At 41.8% G+C, this 25,406-nt stretch overlaps 3 protein-coding genes across 3 annotated transcripts in view; 1 reads left to right on the plus strand and 2 right to left on the minus strand.

Moving 5' to 3' along the window:
* Positions 1–4,293: 4,293 nt before the first annotated feature.
* Positions 4,294–25,406, minus strand: part of alkbh8 (alkB homolog 8, tRNA methyltransferase) — a 159,187-nt gene continuing 138,074 nt past the window's right edge. The window contains exon 13 of the mRNA XM_050075077.1: positions 4,294–4,303. The gene's annotated coding sequence lies outside the window, so the exon portion shown is untranslated. The remainder of the gene's footprint in view (positions 4,304–25,406) is intronic.
* Positions 4,563–12,440, minus strand: msantd4 (Myb/SANT-like DNA-binding domain containing 4 with coiled-coils; the record flags this gene model as incomplete). The annotated part of the gene is made up of 4 exons (XM_050062289.1): positions 4,563–8,731; positions 10,700–10,999; positions 11,088–11,183; positions 12,198–12,440. Coding segments are annotated over 4 exons (1,389 nt in total), but the record flags the coding sequence as incomplete, so codon positions are not given.
* aasdhppt (aminoadipate-semialdehyde dehydrogenase-phosphopantetheinyl transferase) overlaps positions 14,819–25,406 on the plus strand; it is a 16,381-nt gene continuing 5,793 nt past the window's right edge. Inside the window, exons 1-6 of the mRNA XM_050032495.1 lie at positions 14,819–15,219; positions 15,326–15,439; positions 15,852–15,981; positions 17,173–17,294; positions 18,027–18,188; positions 22,992–23,060. Coding sequence (XP_049888452.1) covers positions 15,076–15,219; positions 15,326–15,439; positions 15,852–15,981; positions 17,173–17,294; positions 18,027–18,188; positions 22,992–23,060 — 741 coding nt within the window. The 5' untranslated portion in view covers positions 14,819–15,075. The remainder of the gene's footprint in view (positions 15,220–15,325; positions 15,440–15,851; positions 15,982–17,172; positions 17,295–18,026; positions 18,189–22,991; positions 23,061–25,406) is intronic.

Raw genomic sequence — 25,406 nt, forward strand, 5'->3', positions numbered from 1 at the left:
GTCAGGTGCAATGTTGATGTACTACTATACTGAGGCAGCAGAAAGTGATTGCGCCATTGAACAACAAAAACCTGGCCTAAAGTCAGTAGGACAGCATTTTTCTGCTATTTCAAGGGTGCATTATTTAGATAGTAAGATGTGCCTACATAAGTGGGTTCACAACGCCCATCCACTCCGCTTGTTACACACAGGCACATGTGGGTGGGTAAAATAAGACATCATTAATGAGGAAAATACTAATTACATTTTCTAAAATGTGAACGTAGCAGAGACCAGAGCAGAGCTGCTGTCCGACTCCTCATTAAGAGACACTGTGTGAATGTACACAGCAGGAGCAGCTCAACTTCATTGATTATTTCAGAGGCTAAAAGTTTTGTTTTGTTTCCTCTGTCAAGTTTACAACAACAGTTTTCAGTTTTGCTGCTCTAAAATTGCTGCAGTGACATTATTACTTTACCGCAGTACCCTCAGCAGAAACCACTTTAATTTGCTGAATCCACCATGTAAATAGTAGAACCCCAGGTGCAGGCGCACCAGGCTTTAAAAGGAATTGGGAGATGACAATCATGTTGTTTAAATTCTTGTTACACCCAAAAGACACCTATGATTATTTAAGGGACTAAATACAACCCCTTTGGCCCTTGTACTTAACTTTGCCCCCAGATTATGTGCCACTTAATTGGCAAAGTGAAGTTGGACATGCACCACCTAAAAGCTCATGAGATATTTCCATCTGGACCAAAGTGACTGACCTGGAAATCAGTGAAACTGAATATTTTCATTGTAGTGTCCCTATTTGGGTCCCAAAAATTTAAGCACAGCCAAGATGGAGGATATTATGTTAAAATTACAGCCAGAACTCGAATGAATTACACAGCATATCTGAAATGTCCTCAAGAACAGCTGAAATGTTAAGTCTCAACAGAGTTCTCATGTGTATCCCTTCTGTGTGTATGTGAAGTCTCACATTGCACCGTCTCTGCAGTTTTAGTATAGGCCAGCTGTTACGGGGTTAAATTCCCTGCTGCGATTTTGTCATCTGGGCTCCTTTTTTCAATCTGTGGGGACCTAACACTCCTAATGCAGAGCCATCACTGACAAGCATTTCCCATTATTTCCCATCTCTTTCACACACAGAGACTCCCTCACACACACACACACACACACACACACTCACATACCACGCTGGGTTATTACTGACAAGTATTTCCCATTTACCCGAAGATGAAGCAAAATAACAATTTTGAGGTGGTTCCGCCACCCTTTTAACCTTGCACCTTCACGTGCAAGTGCACACACACACCTTCAATCTGCCTCTTTGATTGTCACCGCAGAGCGACAGCAGCCTTTTCACCTTCTCATTTTTATTGGCTCATTTCATCTCCTCTTTCTCAGTCTCAGTCTTTTCCTCTCTCAGCTCTTTATTATCCCCCATCCTGTTCAGCCCCTCCTTATTTCTCCTAAGTTCTCACTCTGTATTCCTCTGCTTGCTCTCTTTATCCCCCCTCCTCCTGTCATACTTCATTTCTCCATTTTTTTGCATCGTTCTCTCAGGGGAATCCATCTCAAAGCCTGATCTCTCATCCACAGCTCCTCTCCCGTCATGACCATCTCGCCTGCTCTGACTTTTTCTTTGAGACATCTCTCATGATCGGATAGGAAATTGAATTCCACCAACATTGTCAGCAGACACATGCAGCTCATCCTCATGCTGTTCTGTCATCACCGCTGGTGAACTTTGAACAGTATACAGACATGTAATCACACAGACAAGACAAGGTAACAACAAATGAACACACAAAGCTGTGACTCTACATGCTTGGATTAATACAAATATCATTTTCTGACTGAATGAACAATAAACTGACTTTTATTCATTTTAATGCCATCTGAAAAGTGTGACTAAGATATTTTCCGTGTAGATTAAAGAGGTAGTCAAATGAAACTGATTACAAGTTGATTAAAAACGATTTGTTTAAGGATGATTATCACAGCTCTTTGCACTCACGGGGAAAACTAAATAAGTGCTGCTTTGCCATCAAGTATTCCCTCATCCTATGATAAATATATTTGACAGTATCAAATGTAAAGTACAAGTCGGAGTGCAAGTCACCATCTCTTCATCTGCAAATCTCAGAGGAAATTGTGGATGACAGAGAAAGAAAGACTTAAGCAATGCCATATTATATTAGTAGTAGCAAAATAGGCCTGAGAAAATGGCAACTGGGTGTCTGTTCAATGCTATGCGGACGACACACAGCTTTATCTTCAAGGGTGCTTACACACCTGCCCTGTTTGGTTCGGTTCAATCAAACTCAAGTTCATTTGCCCCCTAAGTGCGGTTCATTTGGGCAGGTGTGAACACAGCAATTGCACTCGAATGCGCACCAAAATTAAGAGGTGATCTGGGTCCAGTTAAAAATGAACTCTGATACAGTTTATTTGTGGTGAGAATGTGTTCCGACCTCGATCCGATCCAACTGCAGTCACATGACACATTGTTTGAGTTAAACACACATGAGCATGTTACAGTCCTGGAGAATTATTAATGTGCACCTCTGCCTGTACTGCCTTAATATGCACATTCAGCACATCAAATGCATCAAAACATTGTTTTCTAGTTGGAGCCGCGCCTCGTTTTCAAACTGTATGGTTTGACTAAAATGAACAATGACAGCAATATAGTCCACGATGAGCAGCGCTAAAATCAACCTGCGTAGTTGTCCCTCCATTGTGACATTAGAAAGTGTCACATTTATCTTGCAAGTGTACTCTTCTTCAACGTTTTGTTTACTTCCTGGATTTATCCCACATGGAAATTCTGACCAATCAAGAGCAGCTTTCTCGCACAAGGCATTTTATCTGGTCCACTTGTAAATGCTGCCGTGAGAACACAAACCAGCTCTAGGCAATTATCCAACTTTGGAACAAAATAAAACTAACACCCTAAATGTCACCTGTTGATGTAAGCCTCCTCACATGTTATAGTTGTATTGATGCTGTAGCTATGAACCAAGATTTCTTCTACTGTACATCTTAACAGGGACAAAACAACAAGCATCTGGACCTGATCACGAGCACTGTAGTCCACATTAACTGTGTCACATGCAAGTATTTTACCTTTGAAGACATTTTGCCAAAGTGATACAGAAAATATACAATGTTATTACCAGCAGTCTTGGCTTGATATTCGTATTTCTCTCCTTTCCACCCTGCAAAAGAAAACTCTTGGTGACCTGAAAATTGTTTGAAATTCTGCAGCAGATCTGCTCACAGAGCCCTGAGATCATCTCAAAGGTCCATATGCTGTTTTTCAAATCTGTAAACACCTGGGTGCACTGAATGTCAGACATGCTTTTAAGATATTGGACCCTTAGATCCACGGGCAGAGACCTTTCAGCTGTACCAAGTGTGAGATGTGTGCACTATGGGGAGGCTTTTTAGTTTTTATCATTGGTACCTGTGGAACAGTTTTCCAGTGGACCTGAGGGCATCGGTCTGTGGACAGTATTTCTGTATAGTTTATTCTGTTTTTTCCAGCGACAGGCCTCTAAGAATCCTTGGTGTTTTTCTTTCATTTTAGCTGTAACATCACAGATTGATTTGATTTTCCTAATATAACTGCATTACTGCAATCGGTGAAGCGGGTCATAAGAAATGTGGATATAAAATAATAATAATAATGAAAAAATAACATGTAGTACTTTGTTCTCCACCTCTGGCCTTAGCTGCCTTGTCTCAAGACAGTCCACACAGCAGTCGGTCGAGTCACAGCGTGCCCCCAGTGCTGAGGGACCTTTTTTCATAACAATACGATGGATTTTCACACCACTTCTAAATCCAGACCGAGCTAAAGAATGGCTTTTTATATATAGTTTTCATCTCACAGGCAGACAACAAAATAACTCTTGGACTGAAAAATAAACTCGTCTTTGTGATTCGATCTGCCCACTTTGAGTCCCTTCCTATGTGTGTGTATGTGTGTGTGTAAGGATCTTTAGGAGCACAGGTGATTTTAGAGTTTTATACAAGTCTCACTTATAGATATAGACATTTCACTGTCATCTCAAACTCGCCACCTTTATTAGCTCTGTTTGGTGAAGAGTTTGTGGCTCCACTTTTGCAGTTTGTTCACACTTTCATGCCACTATGACACAGATAAACAATTCAAATATAAAATGCAAAGGCACGGATGTCACTGGGTTACATCAGTTTTACTGAAATCCTCAAAAGTTTTGAGATGCAGGGTTTGTGCGACACATCAGTGTAATGCTCTCAAAGTGATTTATAACGCTTGTCTCTTCTTGCTAGCCCGCATTGATCCAGGGAACCCCTGATGGGCTTCCTGAGGAGCCTCAATACAGAGGAGACAAATGTTTTTATTTTGCTAATCAGCTTCTCATTCTCTTTTAAAATGATTCCTCAAAGGCAACACAGAGAACATAAAGGCACGAGAGACAAAGGCTGGTCATCAAAAGCAGCACTTCGGGGTATGTGTAACCCAGATTTCTTTTCAACTCTGATCATTACAAAATTTCTCTGTAGGTCACATTTTTGTTCCTCAACAAACTTTATTTACAAACTTATTAACAAAGATACATAAAGAATAAAATGATGTAACATAACAGAATAATAAAATAGGGCTGGTAGGCCAGTGATGTCACCTGAAGTTGTTTTAAGAGACAAACTGGTGTTAAAGGGCAAACATTAAAAAAGGGGTGACTCATTACATCATAAAAGACATTGTGTGTGTGGTGTGTGGGAGACATAACCTTCAGTACACAGTAGCAGAGTATAGTTTTCAGTAGCCAGTAACATTTCACAGGAGAAAAACAGCCATCAAAGGAATATCTCAGTTTCATTTTACGACATGCACGCCAAACTCCCAGCACCTGCTCATCACAGATGAGCAGCTGCAGCTCCAAGGCCACAAATCTTAATGGCAAAAACATCACATTTTAATAGGCCTTATTTCACAGAAGACATTTTGACATGTCACAGCAGGAAAGCACAGGTGTAAATAATCAAATTAATGACTGGATTCCATTTAGCTGCTTCACTTTAAGGTATTGAGCATGCTGGGTTGCTGTCACACTGTCTTACTGGGACATGTAAAGAGAACAGGGGGTCATTAATGTTATTATTAACGCCTGTGCTTTTCATATTATGACAGGCGAAAGTGAAATATCTGTTTAACACTGGTGGAGGAATGCACAAAGTCACAAGCATTACCATGTAAACCATATTTTAACACAAGCACTTGACCGCAAAACATAAATAGCATAAAAATCTCTCTGTACAAGTAACAATATATTTTTTTAAGATGGATTATGAATTATACAGACACATGCAGTAAATAAATTGGCACTGGTTTGGTGTATAAATGTAAAGTAAGACATCATGATTCAATTTTTCATATAGATTGAATCCCAATGTTTGTTTGCAATAACTTCCAGGTAGAAAACCCTTGCGTTATGTACATAAAATCAAACGGCACTAAGCAAATGCTGCCTCAACTGATTGGTTTTTAGCCACCTAAAAAATCAATATCAGTTTAAGTGTATGCTATATTAAGAATATTTTCACCGGCTTTACCTTGACTTCAGACAGCCCCAGATGGGGAACTGAAGCCATCATTTTAAAGCCAGCAGACTCTATTGACAACAACAGTAATTTTACTTCGCAGAACACAGAAGTTGCTGGTCCACCACTGTCTCGATCAGTTATGCCGGGTTCACACTACACGACATCTTTGTCTGTTCCGACCATCACTATGTCTGATCAGGTGATTGTGGAGTCATAAAATCGTGCCGTGACTTGACCGACAGACATGACAGACCACACGTTGGTTCACACCAATTATCCCCGGTCGTCTTTTACGACATGTGTGATGTCATCAGGTTAGTCTTGTCCTATTTTTATTATTATTGCTATTATTTCAGTCACCGTGGCTGTTCATTTGCCCGCCAAAATGTTACTACAGTAACATAAAACGCACCACCAGATGGCAGGAGCTATATTTGAAGAACCGCACGCAAATTATACAAGTCACTGAATCCTCCACAACAAGTTCCTGCAAATGTTTCACAATAAAAGCCTGTTTTGAAAATCAAGGGATTATTTCAGCCAAAATTATATGGGGCTTTTAATTTTAAACAGATACAGAAAGTGTTGAGTTTGAAAGACAGCACGATGCATATTAAAGCAGATTAAAAGTAAAAAATACAACAAACACCGACTTTCACCTGAGAGAGCAGTGTTCGCATCCTATAAGTTTATGAAGCCAAACCTAACCACGTGTTTTTGTTGCCTAAACCCAGCCATGTGTGTTTGTTGTTGAAGGAAAAAAAAACAAAACTGCCAATTTGCGGTGTTGTACTGACATAGTGCGTTTTTGTTTTTGTTTTTTTAAAGAGACTGTATGTAAATGGGGAGAGACTCCTATGAAAACAGAAGTATATTTTGAAAGAAGACAATGCATGTAACAGGCAGAACTTGACACGGTGTCCCAGAACATCAACAATCAACGCACCCAGGGTACCTTGCACACCGTATGTGGACGTGGAAATCAATATGTGACGAGGTCGGAGTGAGAATGTGTTGGCAGTTGTGGTAAGTAAAATTCCTGCCTCTATTTTTTAATTTTATCACTTTATATCCTCCATTATAAAGAAATAACAATTTTTTGCTAGCTTGATGCTAATGGCAGTACTCACCTGGTTGCTAAAGTGCCTCTGCTGTTTCATGCCAGTATTTTTCCTTTTTTATTCTGACCTGGTAACGTCCCCAGAGGAAATATCAATAAAGCTGGGGTGTTGGGGCGTCGGTGGCTTAGTGGTAGAGCAGGCGCCCCATGCAAAAGGCTGTTGCCGCAGCGGCTCGGGTTCGACTCCAGCCTGTGGCCCTTTGCTGCATGTCCTTCCCTCTCTCTCTCCCCCCTTCACGCTTAAGCTGTCCTATCAATTAAAGGCTAAAACGCCCATAAAATATCTTTAAAAAAAAAAAAGCTGGGGTGTTGTAGACATACAGTTGTCCATAGCAGCAGATTGCTCTGTGTTTCTATTGGTCAAAGTGACAGCTGTGACAGGAGAAGTCGTGAACGGCAAAAAGAAACTCAAACACGCTAGACTTTCTGTCGGGATGTCGTGAGGCGTCCCAGACGTGGCATCGGTTGTCGTCTACTTTGACACACTACATGAGATAAAACGATGGATTATCGCACACGACACTCACTGTTGTTCACGATCCAAGCCAACAACGTAAGACACTGCGAAATCGGGCTGATATGGAGAAGTGGAGAACAAATAATCCAAATATCATGTTTACTTACACTGATATTGATTTTTTTAGTTTAGCTATATACTTTTCAGTCACGGCTGAAAATGATGACAGAAATAAACAAGTCTGCCAATTGTCCATATCTCCACAATTGAAATCAATGGCCGGTTGTCTACCTGGAAGTGATTGTTGTTGTTAGCCCAGTGTCACTGTGATTCAGTCTATACATCATAAAAACATTGCTACACTTGTACGCATGTGTTGCATTGATATCCCAGCATTTAATTTTTTTGTACAGCACATTTTGTATGTTACTGTATTTAGATGAGGTGCTGAACATTTTATAAATCATGTTCAGGGCTAACCGGCTGCATGTGCCCAACAAATTCTGCATTTTATCATCATGGCATCTTCCCCGTCCTGTCACCCATTTTATGAAGACATCGTAAGGCACAGCTTTATCATGGTGGTCGTAAATATGCCAGCCCTTCATCTCAGTCTTCTCCTTGGCCGAGTTCCAGTCAGGAATGATCATTTTAATGGCCTCACGTCTTCCTTAAGGATATGTGTGTGGGGAGCTTGATAAGGGAGCAGCTGCTGATGGAAATCCTCACATTCTGGGTTGTTTTCAGTATTAATAGCACCCCTGAAGCTGGTGAAAATCTAATGTATTCATCTCTCTCTCTCCCTCGTCTCAGCGGCTCTAATGATCTTTGTGCAGCTGCATTCTCTCCTTCTCCACTTGGAGGCGTTCTCTCTCAATCTGCAGTCTGCCAGCCTCAAATTTGAAGAACTGCAGCCTCTCTTTCTCCAGCTGCAGTCTCTCCTTCTCCAGTTTTAGCCTCTCTGTCTCCAGATTCACTACTGGCATCCAGCCTTGACTTTCTTTCTCTCTCTCCCTCTGCCCATCCTGGGTGGAGGATAAAGAAGGCGTGGAGGACGAGGGCGGGCCTTGTTGTGGTGGTAGGTTTAAGGAGGAGTCAGAATGCTCTGAATGACTGAGGAGCAGAAGCCTCAGCCTCTCCCTCTCCACCTGTAACCTCTCCCTCTCCAGCTGCAGTCTCTCCCTCTCCACCTCCATCTGACGAAGTCGCTCCTTCTCCACCACCAGCCGCTCTTTCTCCACTGCCAGGCGTTCGGTTTCCACAGCCAGACGCTGTTTTTCCAGCTCCAATCGCTGTTTCTCAACAACAACCAGAAAACCCGTCCCCATGTTGTCATGATTGTTCAGAGCACCCAGAGCGTGGGCAGGCATCCCCATCATGCCACCAGCGAGGGGCAGGTCTCTGTTGGTGGTAGAGGTTGGGGCCTTGGAGGAGCTGAGCATGTCCAAGTCGTTGTGGGAGTAAACATCACCAACGTGCCCCTCACCGCGTGACTCAATGTCACTGAGGAGGGAGGGGATATCATCTTCATCTATTTCTCCGTCTCCTATATCACCATCACCATCCAGCTAGAGGGAGAGTGTGACATCATTAAAGGAGCACTCCACTGATTTTACACAGAAAGTTTGCTCATCATGAGAAGTGCTGCTACTCAGCCTGTGAACAGCTGTATAATGAAGCTTTGGCTCTCCAAAGTCTGAGAAAATAACCCTGGTGAAAGAAGATGAAAGGTGCAATCAAGCTGCATTATGGGAAATGTAGGATCCAGCGTTTTTGGAGCTTGACCCATAGAGACAAAAAATCAGGATATCTAGGCGTCTGCAGCTTTGATTTTCTTCGTAAAGTGGGATTTATACTTGTGTGTCAGCTCTATGCAGAGTTTAAACCGTAGCCTATGCACATGGCCTATGCTGTTGTGAGCATTTATACCTGTGCCGTGGTGTGTCTGTGTCACTCTGCAGTGTTACACCTCCAGAACACTAGTTGGCAGCAGGGTTTCTTTGGAGTGCTGTCAAGTTAAGTTGATTCAAAATGCACGTTAAATATGGGAAAAGCGACAATTTCAAACGCAAGTACACAAATCAGTTTCACTATAACTCACAGCATTCACAGACAAACACTTATCTTTTGCTAGACACATTTTCCCCACAAATACAAAATGCTAATGTTATTAGCACAAGCCTATGGCATTTCACATTGTATATATTAGCCTAGTGGCTAGCAGACTTTTCCTCTACTCATACTGTATGAAGCCAGGGACAACAGCAACATTTAACAAAGGTAACGTTACAAAATTTGGCTCCATTACAGCTCACAAGATTCACTAACAAAACAGCTGTCTTATACTAAACACGTTTTACAAATGCATATAACATTGCTAACCTTATTAGCACAAGCCTATTGCATTTTACATTGTATAAATTAGCCTAGCGACAAGTGGAGATTTCCTCTACTCATATGAAGCCAGGATAAATCACACACAAGACTTGAAATGTTATTTTGTGGAGGCTTTATTGTCTTCACTATTTATTGTTTCTTATTTGAAATTAAAATAAATAAAAGCTTTGTTTCCACTGAGGGAAATGGTTTCAGCTTACAAAAAAAACACGAGGTCTGTGTCGCTGCAATGTGTAGTTACATTTCTGGGGAGATGCAGGTCAGGCTATTGCCCAGGGTAAGCATAGGCCTCAAATTGACACACACTGTAGGTACAACGTTGATTCGACGCAGAAGTATAAATCCCGCTTAATGTCACACAGTTCTTAAACTAACATCACTGAATACAAATGTAAGATTTTCTGTGTTAGCGCCTCAGGTTGGCTCTTACAGAGCTCAGTCTCCTCAGTGATTTACATAGCTAAACAATGTGACTCAAAATTACTTCTATAACTTCTGCAGATTGTCTGGGTGATACTATTAAGAATTTTAATAGACTGGACCCAGGTTAATAACCCTGTTAAGAAATAGGGTGGAAAAATTTTTAGGAAGTAATTGTGGAAGGCTGTAACCACACTGTGAACAGATGACAGTTTTATCTGAGAGCAGATCTTAATGCAATCACCAAAATGTAGCATTTAAATGTCAAGTTTAAATTAAATTCCAATGAAATAACACGTCTATTAATCTTATTTGATCTCTACCGTGTGAACCTACATGAGCCCAATCAAAAGGCAGGATATAGGAGAGCCACTTGAGCTACATTATGTGCTGGTATAATTGCTGTGATATGTTATATAACTACCTCTGCTGATGAGGACATTAATTAAGCTAATTAACACATTAGAAAATACTTGCATGTCCATAAACTTGTCTTAACCTGAGCAGTGTTAATGTGTATCAAAAAGCATGAAGGTGTTTCAGGAAATTATTTTGTCCTCATTTACATGTTAATGTATTTAATAGGCTCTAAGGTTTAATCAGAATATCTAATCAAAGGTAACTGTACACACACACACACATGCACACACACACACACACACACACACTCAGGTGCTACTGTGACACTATGATGCAGATGAAGAGTTTCTGTCACTTACTCTGTATTCACTGACATCGTCCTCCATCTTCACACCCAGCGGAGCCATCATGACTTGCCCACTCGGCTCACCAAGACCCGTCAGCTCCGGCCAGTCGCAGTGGCAATCCTTCGAGAGCCCCGAGAGGTCAAGCAGCTGGTCACATCCCGATCCCAGAGAAGCTGCCTCATGCTCAGGGGAGGACTGATCATACTCAGTCTTCAGGGGCACAGACGAGGATGAGGCGGAGGAGAGGGAGAGCTCAGCCCGGAGCTGTTTTCTCTTAATGAGTGCACGCCAGTCCAGGTAACGACGCTTCACCTGCACAGGAGATCAGGAGGGAAAATGTCTGAGGTGTTATGAGTACAAAAAATATAAAAGTATGATTTGAACATATAAATAAACACACCTCGGCAGCAGTGCGAAGCTCTCCCTCCCCCAGTGCATTAACACTCCGTGCCACCTCCTCCCATGCCTGTCTCTTCAGCTCATTAATGGCTGTGTTCTGTTCACACAGGAGAGAAAAACATTTAGATGGTTTTATTTTAACAAGTCTAACATGGCCTTTCATGAAGAAGGTGCAGTGCTGTGGGAAGTGACAATGTACTTGTAGGTCTGGAGGAGAGTGTGAGCAAATGCAGGTTCCTGTCAAAATAACAGAAATGCCAGTTTTCCATTAAACATAGCAAAGCTGCCATGTCTGTAGGAGTAAATTCTTCTCTCGTGCAGCCAGAGGATCATTTTTGAGGCCAGTATCGAAATTTGAGATTTCCCCCCCCCCATGAATATTAAAAAATGTATATTTAACAAGGAACCCTTCATTTTTTTATTTGTTTTGTTTGTTTGTTTGCCCATTTTTTAAAGGAACTGTGACCAAGATGAGCACTGAGCTGGATATCATCCAGTTGGAAAACAGACTGCATCAGTGCTCTCTGGTGGACAGTGGAGATAATGGAGATACTGCTTCATTTTTAAACATATTTTGGGATTTCTGCGCTGCACTTTTGCTCTGCCAACATATGCAAGACCCAGATGATTGATTGGTCATGGATGACTCTTTCTGACTCATCATGTGTTCATCTTTTAGTTGTGACTTGCTTTTTGGACGAGCATGTCAGTTAATTGTGCTCACTCTTTTTCCTTAACCCGCTGGGGACTGAGGGGTCTCGGATTACTGTGATACTTTTGGCACCCTCTGATGTAGTTGTAAACTTTGATCGAATATAAGCAGTATTTTCAGAGTTACATGATTTTTTTGTACTCTGCACAAGTTCAGCTACAATAATAACTATGTAGAATGTATTTTGTGATTATAAAAAGTAAGGGATCCCTTTTATGTTATGGTCAGTGCATAACAATAATAGTTCAGAACAACTGATTAACTGTACAATTAACCCAATCAGTGAATGCAATAACTGCAGGACGTTTGTGCAAAACCAGCAATTTAGATGAATTTTGAGATTGGGAACCGAGAGGAGAGGAGAGGAGAGGAGAGGAGAGGAGAGGAGGAAATCCACACCTGCTGTCTGGAAAACAACACATCCGTCCTCTTGTGGATCTCCCTGATGAGAGTCTGTGTTTCTCTCACACTGTAGTTGCTCTTCCTCTTCCTCTTCAGATGCTTCACCTGCAGGAAATCCAGCTTGACGGTGAGAAGGAGGGGGGACAGAAACCCCAGAGATACAGAGAGAGAAACAGAGACGAGGAGAGAAAACTTTGGGGGAGACAAGGGAGGTGTAGGTATGGAGGGAGCAATAGAAAAAAATCAAAGGTATGACAAGAGAGAGGGACAATGGAAACGGGGATAAAAAGAGAGATCGATCACGAATCAAAGGGGGGACTCAGTCCTCGGATAGAGGGAAGAGTGGGTGTGTCTTGTAAAGGTTAGTTCATTTGCAGCAGTGTAGCTCTCCTTCACAAGCACAGGGGTTTTCATCAGGGAGGAATCCCTCAGTGGCTCCAGAAGTCCCAGTGTAATTTTCCACCTGGGAGCCTGATCCCAGCTACAGATGCCGGCTCTGTGTAATGGCATGTGAGGCTTGAATTTGTGGAAAAGAAGTGTGTGAAGTTGCAGAGGTCACACCTGGTTGGCTGGAGGATTAAAAGCCTTCTTTTTCTTCCCCTGTGGAGGCTTCTGCCTTGATGAGGCCCTGATTCGATGTAGCTAAGGCCACAGAATATTAAGGCAAGACGTGCAAGGTTTTCCTCAGCCTGCACTGCTGCCAGATGAGCGAAGGGCTCTGCAATTTTCCTGTAAAACAGAGAGTCAGGTAAATTTTTCATATCCTCCTGAGACCTGAACTTTTGTTGGGTATGCATTTTTAATTTCTCCTAGCTATTTGGATCAGTAGGACCCGATAAGTATAAAAAACTAAACACTGTCAACGATAATAAAGTCCCAGTGTCCTCAAAGGAGATGACAATTAAGTCCCAAATGAGTACTTCCTAATTCCTAATTGTCTTAGCTTGTTGCTGTTGCTAAAATTGCTCAAATTTGTTGCCATATCAAACTACAAACATTCCTAATCATATATAAACAGGTTTCAACCATAAAATGTGATCAGGTTTTAGACTTTGTCCACTTTTGTGTCGGGATCAGCTGCAGACTGACTTGGCAGAGATGGCACAAACTAGATGGCACAAAGGAGTATCCACAAATGCGGACAACAGGTCTACATCAAGAAGAATGAAGTATAAGGTCAAGTAAACCCACAATGTGATGTCCTCATATGAGGACACAGGGTCTCGGGAGGATATCACCCCATAGCACGAATATGTCTCAGAGAGCTTTATAGTGTGTACAACGTTGGCCACCCTCTATCCTTGGACCCTCAATTTGAAAAAGGAAGATAAAGAAATCAAACAAAACTTCACTGTAAAAAGAGGAAACTACAAAGAAGGGATACTACTTTGAGGACGGACTTGAAATAGGCGTCTTAGTGAAGTATTGTACAGTATGGACAGAAATACACTATGGAGAAACACAATAACAATATTAAGTAAATTAAGTTTAAATATCATATTACAGAAAAATAAAGTGCAGTAACTTAGTTTCTCACTTCCTTTTTGATGATAAATTCAACACTTTTATCAGTCTTGGGATGTAGAAACACCATAAAGCTGAGGCTTTTTTAGGGGAATGCTCTCTTACGATATTTCATCATGTTACATTTTGAATCAGGAATCTCTAATGAACAAAACAGATTTTGAGGTTGTGAATGAGCATATGCTGACAGTCGTCACCAGTGAAATGCTGCTGGTGTTTCAGTTTTCTCTGAAGCACATTACTATAAGCAGATTATATCGAATAATTGCTACAGGAAAATATTCATAAGTGTATACAGGGAGGTTAATTGGAAGCGTATTTGACATGCATGCTTTCTGTTACCCTACACATAGACAAAATACCCATAATCAGTGTGTGCTTCTGTGATATCCTCCATCTGCCACATATTTCTAGTTACAAATAACGTTTTTTTCGAGGGAAAAATACGCCGTGAGACAGACGAGCACACCACAATTTTATCACCACAGTCCGAAATGTAACGCTTGTGTAATGCATGTCCTCCAGTCCTCCGATAAAACGTTATCTTTGATTTAACACGTTATTTTAAAGCGAACTCACCTTACGCACACAGATGTACCGCAATCAAAACAGCATCGTAGAGGTATAATTTTAATGCTGTGTTCACGTGTAGCTCGGGAATTCAAAACTCTAACGTCCACGCTCTACTACAGCTGTGCCTATTGGATATAATTATTTGTAACAGAAAAATGAACCAAGCAATACAAGTATTTGTTGTCTTTTGATGACGCAACACATCGCTATACATGTTTAAGTCTATCTAAGACTTCTCTTTAAGTCTATTTAGGATTTTCAAGGATTATAGCTAACTAAAGATGTTATTTATTTACTTTTTAAAGCAGAAAGTTTGAGATACAACATCTTTACATACGACAGCCTGCATTAAATTCGTATTTTCTCTTGGGTATCCGAAAGCAGTCATATTTATTAAAACCACAGCACGGTTTTATCGTTTTTACAATATTCCTGAGAGTATTTGAAGGCATCGTTAGTTGCGCACCGTTTCGACCGCTCCTATTGGTCAATCCCCCACCGCGCCCACTTATGACGACATCAAATCTCGCCGGGCTCTTCCGGGTGTATTCACTGCTTTCAGATCCTCAAAGTAAACACAGTAGTTTTATTAGCAGTCCTCAGTTGTACACCGATGTGGTGCTCCACCGTGAAAACCGCAAACCCCTCAGATATGACAGAGTTTTGTTTCCGGTTACATGCTAACGCGCGATGCTAACGTTAGCTTACTAAACTTGTGAGCAGCCTGGAGTTGTGGTGGAGTTTCTTCAGGTGAGCAGACGGAGGTGAGGAGGAGGAGATGGGCTCTGTCCGCTGGGCTTTCCGGTGCGGCTCGTGGACACCGAGCAGGTCTGACTGGCTGTTTGCTGCTCGCTGTGTCCAGCAGGAGGAGAAAGACAGAATCGGACAGTTTGTGTTTGCTAAGGATGCTAAGTCAGCCATGGTGAGTCTGACTGAAAGTTAACTTCACTTGACACCCAGCACAGCGTGTCAAATTAAGATATTTATGTGTAATACACTGTCTGTCTGTGTCTCTGCTACCACATCAGGCTGGCAGGTTGATGCTGAGGAGGCTTGTGTGTGAGAGGATGGGGATCCCCTGGTCAGAGATCAGACTGGAGCGATCACCCAGAGGGAAACCTTACCTGGCAACACCACTGAAGGTCCATACCATGATGTGTTTCTTTAATCTTAAGTGTTTATGTAAAGAATAAAAACATAAAGTTATGTGGGCTTGAACAAAGTTTGGATGCACAGCTTGAGTTTGGCCACCAGTGGCTCAGTGGTCATTGTCAAAAGACAGAGATAAAGTAATTTACTAGTTGATGACTTAAATGACAGTATTTTAGATGGGTTGTCACCAGAACAGGTTCTTTGCACATATGGGGTCTTACAGCACACACACAGAAAAGCAAAAACAAATGGAAGGAGAGACACACCGCTATAAAACAATCCTAACACTAATGATAGCATAACATCACCATTATTATTGCACCTATAGCAAATAAAAAATGTAGTAGTTCCTTGCTGGCCATGATTTTTGTCATATCATCTTGTCTTGTTGTCGGCGTTTAGGTCAGTCCAAATTCAGGCCCCGAACCCCCGTCCTGGAGTTTCAACCTGTCCCACCAGGGGGACTACACTGTGCTTGCTGCGGAGCAGGGGCTGCAGGTGGGAGTGGATATCATGAAGACCACTATGCCAGGTAAATACTGAGAGTAACAGGTGAAGCAGAATTAACAGTATCAACCAAGATGGGTGCATACATTGAGATCTGCACACTGCCACACACAGATAAGGACAATGGAAGATGAATGATTTCCTCCACAATCTTTAGTTGTATGTAGAAAAAAAGCACAAAGCTTGCTTCAGGCACACCGACAGAGCCAAGGATATTTAGTTGTAATTGGCTGTTCCTCTTCTTCAGGTAATGTTGTTGCCACCTCCTGTAATGCAGGAGTTTCTAACATTCAAACATGCTTGGATTAAAGTAATGATGTTGAAGATTGTCATGTAAATGTAGATCAGTTAAGTCACTTTCTGCTGTTGAATTAGGCAGCACAATGTTAGTTTGAGCCCACTCATGTATTGCAACATTTATATATTTGCACTCTGGGAAAAGATGCTGTATTAAGTTACTCCTAATGCAAAGGGAATATTTCCTACAGCTGCAGCTTCACATTTAAAGCATTTAACTGCTGAGTCACGAGTTGACTTTTATTATGAAGTAATCCCAAGATAAGAAATGCAATATAAGCTTAGCACTCACCACATTTGTTCATCAAGAAATGCATTAACAAACAATACAGTTACCATTTTGGTCATTTGTTGACAGTAGATTAGGATAAACTGTATTTATTACCACCAAATCAACCAGGACTGAAATCTTAAACACTGCCACTTTAATCATGATGCTACTGTCTGAATCATGGCAATAACTTAAAGGTCAAACTATCAAATTTTGTGTCAGTTGTACCTCACACTTTTGATAATTAATCTATGGCAGCCAGATCTGTAAACACAGTGCGTATTCTTGTATTCTCCAAGTCGACCACAAGAGGCCACTGTTGCCTTGTATATGTAAAGGTCTAAGCCAAGCCTGCCTGTGTGTGTGCAGATGTTTGGATTTCTGTGTGTGTGCGTCACAGTTGCATTCACATCTGTGATGTTTTTGAGACACACTGATCTCAGAAATGGAGTATGTTTGGATAACCTTGGGATCGCTTGTTTCCATCTCTGTCGTACATCCCTCACCTCATTTTGCTTTCCCTCCGTTTCTGTCTCCTTCCCTTCCCTTCTGTCTTTGTCTCCATCCTCCTTCCTCTCTCCTCCTCCTCCTCCTCCCCCATCTTTGGCCCTCACACCTCCCCTCCCCTCCCTCCTCCTCTCCCTCCAGGTAGCAGCTCTGTGCCTGAGTTTTTCCGCATCATGACTCGTCAGTTTACAGAGTACGAGTGGAGTGTCATCCAATCAGCTGGTTCGGAGCAACAGCAGCTTGCCGCGTTCTACCGCCACTGGGTAACCATGGCAACCATACTACCTTGTCGTCACATTGCATTGGTGCTGGCCCCAGGGGCGGCGTGGAGCCTGTGTGTGTGTGTGTGTGTGTGTGTGTGTGTGAGAGAGAGAAAGAAACATAGGGAGAAAATGATATTGGCTCATTCTGTCCTTCTCTATCTCTGCATTTCATCCTCACTGATACACAAAAGTCCTTTCTTTCTTCCCCCTCTCTCAGTTTTTGTCCTTTCTTTCCCTTGTGTATTTTCTTTCTTGTAGACACACACACACACACACAGACACACACACACAGATGGACAGCGACAGAAATGGTGTTGCTAAGTAAAGATGTTGTGAGATTGAGAGGGTGGCACAGAGACGTCAAGCTCTGATATCATCGCCACACTGTTGACTAATGGCAGAGTTCGACCGTTGCCATAGCAATTAGCCTTGTAATACTGTTATTGTGGTTCATTGGCTGCCGAGCAGGGTTGGTTTTGGCCGAACGCACACACACAAAACGTCGCTCTTTTGTATACACACTGTTGTTCATGTGTGCATAGATTCCCATCTGCTGTGGTCTTAAGTTATTGTGCTGCTGAGCCAAAATACACCACAACACACACACAAACACACAGAATCACAGAAAAACTGTCCTCAGTTTTGTCAGCCATACAAATATCCTTCATTTTCCTTATGTGCTGATCATTTTCTGCGTGTCACTGATCCAAGTTTCCTCCCTTGTCTTCTAAGGCCTTGAAGGAGAGCTTCATCAAAGCCATCGGCACGGGTCTGGGCTTCAATCTGCAGAGGGTGGAGTTTCATCTGTCCTCTGAACCGCTCACACAGAAATGTGTGCTGCACCAGACCAAGATGCATCTAGATGAGGAAGAAGAGGAGGACTGGACATTTGAAGTGAGTCTGTTTGAAGACAGGTGTGAAGAGTCAGAAGGGCCAAAAATCTACCCTATCAAGATTTCTAAAAAGCTAGACATTGTGTGTCACATGACAGGTTTCAAAGAAAACAGACTGAAGTAAGGTTCAAGACTGCTTTAATTCTCGGATTTAAAAAAAAAGGGTATACAAATATTCCAAAGAGATCACTGACACGACACCATGTCCCAACAGGTTGTGTTGTGTTTGCAGCAGCCTGCAGTGTTTTCTACAGATCAGTTGCCAGATGGTTATCTCTTACCATCTTATTTCCTGTGACTTCCACTAATGTCATAGCTCGTTTAAGATTCTGTAGATTTTAGTCACATTTTCTGTTAATTTGGCTCCTTCTCACTGTACATTGTACATGGACGAGAAAAGCTTTCCTCAAGCAAAATGTTGATTTGAGCACAAATTAAAGGAATAGTTAAGCATTTTGGGAAACATGCTCAATTGCTCTTTTTTTAAAGAATAAGATGAGAAGAAATGTACCATTCTTATATATGTCTGTTCAACATGACGCCAAAACAAGGAGGCCGTTAGCTTACCTTAGCATACAGACCTGAAACAGGTGTCCAGAGGTGATAACATCTGCCTTCCAGCACCTTAAATCTAACTAATTAACACATCATATCTCATTTGAGTGGTCTCGGCTGGTCTTAGCTGGTTGCCTGGCAACCTCACGGTTACAAGTCACTGCGCCCAGCCATGATATAGTCCCACACCAGTGCGTAGGTTTCGTTATAACACTGGGGGAACACGTATGAAACAGGGGTTTGGGGATCCTCCACCAAAAATATTTGGCGCATCAAACACTAGATTTCCTGCATTCTGGCAAATTTCTATGTACTAATTTGTGCTTTTTCTGCATCAGTTGACATTGAATTTCACAAAATTAAACATATTTACACCATCATCTGCTACTTTCATGTTTTTACTAGGGGTGGACAAATGCACGTTTTAAATACATGGGGGGGGGGGGGGGGGGTCCCCTTGTCCACCCGCTTTCCAAAATCTGCACCTGTGCCCTCACATAACCACAACATGTCATTTCTACAGTCCCCTTGGCGAGAAAGTTTGAACAAAAATGGACAAAATGTTGAACTATTCCCAGGAAAAAAAGAGTTTTTCTACTGGCAAATGTCAAATTTTAGTATAGTATCATCTGATGTGTAGGCAAAAATGATTTTACATAATCATATTGGAGAATTTTTTAACAGCACTTGCTTCCAAATGTAAAGATATATTGTCAGGGTGAATACCATAGCTGGGCTTTCTATGATAAGGAAAAATTAGTTTGATAAATATGACTTAGTTTGTTCTTATTAGTAGTCTTGTGTAACATTTGTAGAACCCGTTTGATGCAGCCTTTTGGAAATCAATTAGCTTAAAAGCAGCTGTGCCGTGGGGTCCTCCATGCTCCGATCCCCAGCGGCTCCCCGCCTTGAAAGCATCAGCAAAGAGAATCACAGGTGGTCTTGCAGAGAAATACACACAATTGTGATTGTGATTGTGACAGGGGGGCTCTCAAGTTGCCCTCCAGCCCTCCTAACACCGTGACAAGAGTCTGCGGAGTGCAGCTCTCTGTCACAGTCGAAGAATCATCTGTTGCCATCTATTTCCTATTTCACCTCCTCTTTTCTGCTCTTCTACCCCTCTTCTTGCCTCACCTCTGTTCTCCGTCCTCTCCACTTCTCCCTTTGACGTTGTCTCTTCTCTTTCTCTCCTCACCTTCTGTCTTCATTTTGATGCACCCCCCAGTATGTATTTTTCCTCTCTACTCCCCCTCCCCCCATCCTCCTCTTGCTCTCTCTTCCATGCCCAGTGGCAGCAGGATTAACAAGTGACTGCTAAAAGGTTACCACTGGTTTGAAAAGCCTGGTGTTACGTCTCCTCCCCTCTCCATCCCTCTCGGATTTATGGAAGCTTAATGCTGTTTTTGTGTCCTCACACCGGGGAAAAACACCTCACTTATATCAATCACAGATAAATGTTAATGCACATGTCCTTTTTTAATTACAGACAGTAAGGCAAAGTGAAGTCACAGCAGCAAACAGGATGTAGAATTTGTTCAGGTATAGAGGATGAAGACATACAAGTTGTAACAAGAATTAGTGAAGCAAAGAGAAATGTAGAGAAAAGAGGATGCTATTATTTTACTCTTAACATGAAACACTGTTTGGGCAAAACATCTGAATACATTACATTTAGGTTTAGGTGTTTGGGTTGATATTTTTAGACCATTTCTATTTATAATGACAATAGCCATAATTTGCAGCCAAAATTCCCCATAAATACCCCATATTACCGTATTATACATAAAAAGTTCACTTCGACAACATCCATATAACTGAGCAAAAGTCAAAGAGGTTAATGAATGCACATATCAATCAGCCACAGCATCAAAAACACTGACAGGTGAAGTGAAAAAGATTGATCATCTCATTACAATGCAGTGGTCTGCTGGGAAACCTCGGGGCCTGGCTTCATGTGAATGCCTGTTACCTCTCTCGGTGACGGCTTCCCAGCTCCGAACAGTAGTTGGGAACACGCTGGCTTATTAACATAAAATTAGCTTGGCTCATTATTAGCTGATAACTAGCTGCGGGTGCTGTTCACCAACAAGGCTTTATTGCAATCTTCACCACAAAACAAGAAACATGGCCTTCTCATGAGGTTGAACAGTAGCCCTGAGCTTATCTTGACACCATTAATTCGGCTGACTATCATCACTCTTTGCCGCCAGCCGTCTCCACCATGATAGTCGGAGAGAGCTGTCACACCTTCACAGGTTACCAACAAGGCCACCGTCCTTAAAGCGGAAAAAGGGTGAGCTGGCAACACAATGCTGACGCTTATTTTCACCAGGAAAAAACAGGCTTAAAACCTTTTTAACAAAATTTACTTACTGGAAAAACTGAACATCTGACTCCTTAGAGGGTCTTTTACAACCAAAGGCTGAACAAGAGTTTTTGAGGCAACCAAAACGTTTCAATTAACTTTCATGAACTGAAAACTCACTGAAATGAAGTACACGTCACACCCTCACAGGTTACCCACAAGGCCACCGCCCTGAAAGGGAAAAAAAGGGTGAGCCGAAACGCTCCACCCACCCAAACACTGTTGCAGACCAAGTATACCCCATCATGCCTCCCCAACCTCCACCGCAAAATCTCTGTAATGGTTTTTGGGTGGGTGGTGCATGTAAAGTAGCATCCACATGAATGCTGGGACCCAAGATTTCTCAGCAGAACACTGGACTCTAACGAGATGGTCAATTTTATGTACTTCACCTGTCAGTGGTTTTAATGTTGTCGCTGGTCAGTGTATATTCTTGCCATCTATGGAATAACTTAAAGCTGTTGGCAAAATTAGAGAATAAAAGGTAGAAATGTGTGTGGTATTATTGAAACACTAGTATGGTTGGAAAAATATTGAAGTAAATAACTACAGAATGCCCCAGCTGACGTCATTAATTAAGACTGGCAATGACAAATACACCAATTCCTTCAATTTGCTTTCAACTTAACCGTAATAAACTTTATTTTTGCATCACAATCTATGCATAAAAAGACAAAATAAGACAAGCTAATATTAGACTCCAAAATAAAATAAAGTTATGTAAATGAGCATACAAAACAAAATCTCATATATAAGATGTTTAATCCTGTAAAAAGACATGTATTCATCACGTACAGGCATTCTAGACTCAGAGGAGCTGCTCCTCTCTCTCTGTACGTCCTCAAGAACAGCAACACTCATCATCATTTGTGATCAGCGAATGATTGCAGCGACCCCGAGAGGTCAAACGAACTCGAACTGAATCGATTTTGTTCGGATTTGTCTCATATACAAATTGACACAGTCAGAGCTCTAAGTGTTAACAGAGATGAGAGGAGCGGCAGTGCTACTGACCTCGTGTCCTCTGGCTCACTGTATGCTGATTGGTTAGATCACAGAGCATCTATGAGACTTATTACTTCCTGCTGACCTCTGGTGATGTCACCACTGCGGCCTCTCGAGAGCAACTGAGGGACACGATAACACACAGTGAACACAGACTGTGACAAAGTGTTTACATTTAAAGTTAAGTTCGTGGTGATATTTCTCTCCCCTTTCCCTTTTCCGTTAAGCTGCTTTCTATGCTTCTTTTACTCCCTGTCTACACACACATACACACCAACACTTGTTACTGCCATGCCGTTAATGTCCAAGCATATTTGGAGTAGAAGTTATAGAGTGGACAAAATTTCAAATCCATGTGAATATAGCATCCAATAACATCATTAGCATGTTTCATGTTTAAGTAAATAAGCCAACAGGGAGAATCAAATCTGCATAGATTCACATAAGCGAGGCTGGAAAACTGAATCTGATTTTGCCACATGTATTAATCATACATGCCATAGAATGGATTCATATCTTCGAGCTAGGCATTTACATTTTTCAGTGAATGCATGTATGCTGGATGTTTCCTTGTGTTGCCGGCACTGTTATTGCTCGGGAAGCGACGTGTGACTTGTGAATGCAACGGTTATCTTACTCGCTCCTCATAGAAATCATGCAAACAAATGCTAAATATTTACATGACGCATGCAGGGTGAGTGTGGACGTCTGATAAGGATGCACATGTTCATTATTTGTCATGTGGTATCTGCTCTATTTTATGTAGTATTTATAAGTACTTGCTCTGAATGTGAATGAGTGTAAAGGCGATCTTTTAGTATGATATGCGGGCTATATATATGCATATGTGGTAACATGTACATGTGTGTGTTTCTGCAGGAGAGCTTGCTGGATGCTGACCATCACGTTGCTGTAGCACTGGGACCATCCAACACAGCAGGCGCTGCAGTAAGGATACATGACATTTACAGCTGCTCTCATAGAGAATGATTTTTCTCAGGATGTGTGATTAAAGGGACATTTTTAGAAGTTATTGAAATGTTTTATTAGCAGCTGTAACACTACATAGTTCTCTGTGCGTCTCTAAAACCTGGAAGAAGACATGCTCAAAGAGTAACTTGACATCAGGCTGCGTTTACTGCTTTCTCTGGTAAAGAGTTTCAAGTCTGTTGTACCTGTAACCACACCCAACAGTGATGTCACAGTGTACTGACACATTGTGGAATACACTGGTACATCACTGCAAAAAATGAAATCACTGGTGGCAGGGATGTTGCTAGCTTCATCACGATACGATATTATATCGATTTGTTTGGATGATGATACGATGTTTGCCGATATCACAAAGTCTGTCACGATACGATTTTGATTCGATTCGATTCAGGAGCCTGTGATTGATATAACACGATATCATATGCCCATCTAACACAATCATTTACATCAACTCACAAAAACAACTAGAATATGATTTGACCATTTTATTTCTGAGCTCTGTTTGTTGTTTGAGCGGAGGCGCGCTTGTTCAGAAATGGTGACACAGACGTGCTGTGTGAATTTCAAAATAAATGTGTATCTTTAAGATGACGATATGGATCGATGTTTTCATTTTGCATCGATATAATCGGATCGTTAATCAATGATTCGATGTATCGATGTGGATCGATGTATCATTACACCCGTATTGCTAGGCATGTGTCCTGTGCAGTAAAATCTGAAAAGACACAGTAAATTCACTATCGATGTGTCCGTGGGATGCACCCTATTTTCCCAGATAATGCTACACGGTGAAAAACAAATCTGCGTTGAAATCATAGAAACAATGGTGTCATGTGACTTAACTTGACTTAATTTTGTAAGTATTTCTAATGTCACAGAGGCCACTGAGAGTGAAACATATGTTTGGATGTTTGTCATTCCGTCGGTGATGTATCAGCGTTTTTGTTCAAGTGCACTGCAGAAATCTGACACCTATACGACCCCTCGCCCATCCTTATCCCTTGCGATCTGCGCACCAAGGCGGTACTTTCAGTGGCACAGCACAGAGGTCCCCAGGGACCTGCCAGTAAACAGAATCCTTATATTTTAGGTAACTTAAATGTACCCAAATTCACGTATGTTTAGGATATTACTACGGACATTCCTGTAATCTTAGGATGCATTCACACTGGCGCTATTTTGTCCACTTCAAATGAACCCTGGTCCGCTTCCATGGATAGTTCGGTTCGTTTGGAGTGGTGTGAACGCCCATTCGAACTCTGGTGCGAACCCTGGTCCACTTGAAAACTGGGGGTCTCAGTTCACTTGCAATTGAACTTTGGTGCGGTTCGCTTACAGTGGGAAATGCAAACGGACTATCCAGTGAACCAAAGAGAGGAAGAGCATAAAGCACAGTGCATTTTGGATAGAAAAGAACAAAGCCAACAGCGGAGAAGCAGAAGTAAAAAAAAAAAGAAGAAAAGAAGAAAAAGTTGGAAAATGTCTCGTGGTCAGACATGGAGTAGTGAGGAGGTGCAGGTGCTTATTGATATATGGTCAGAGGACTACATATGGCAGTTGCTTGTGGCCAATCGATGAGCCAGGTTTTCTTCTTCCTCGTGCTTTCTTTCTTCCTGGTCAGTGGTCATTTCGGGCAGTACCACTTCTAAACGAGCAGCTGTTCTAACTGTGTAATATTGTCAAGGCAGTTTGGTCCACTTTACAAAGTGCAGTGTGAAAGTGAACCAAACCAAATGAAGGTGTGAGTTTTTTCGGCATTCCCTGCTCAATCGAACCGAGTCCCCTGGACTATCCTGGTGTGAATACGCCCTGTCAACACAGTGACTGCTATAACAGCAGATGCTGTTTTCACTCATGTTACGATACGATACGATACGATACGATACGTTGTGATACACTCAGGAGCTGCACAGATATTGCTGCTTTACAATAACAGTCCAGACGAAATGAAGCATACACCATAAAAACATTAAAAAAAGGTAACAGTATTGCACATCAGCCATTCATGCGTCACACATAACACTATGTTGTTGGTGCTTTACCGTCCAAGGGACGCGCTGTGTCTTTCTCCCCTGATAATGCCACTCTGTAATAATGTGATTGTGCCACTGATCGATTCTGTAATGACTCGTGTCCATGATGACCTGATGATGCTTTACTATCCAGGGGATGCACTTTGTTGAAAAACTATTTTAAAGGAGCTATATGTAAGAAATCTAAAGCAAATAGTCATAAAATCCTCCTAATGTGTCACAGAGACTAAGGAATAATGTTCATATAACATACTGATCTCACCGA

This window comes from Epinephelus moara, chromosome 2 (assembly GCF_006386435.1).
Source record: "Epinephelus moara isolate mb chromosome 2, YSFRI_EMoa_1.0, whole genome shotgun sequence".
NCBI lineage: Eukaryota > Metazoa > Chordata > Actinopteri > Perciformes > Serranidae > Epinephelus > Epinephelus moara.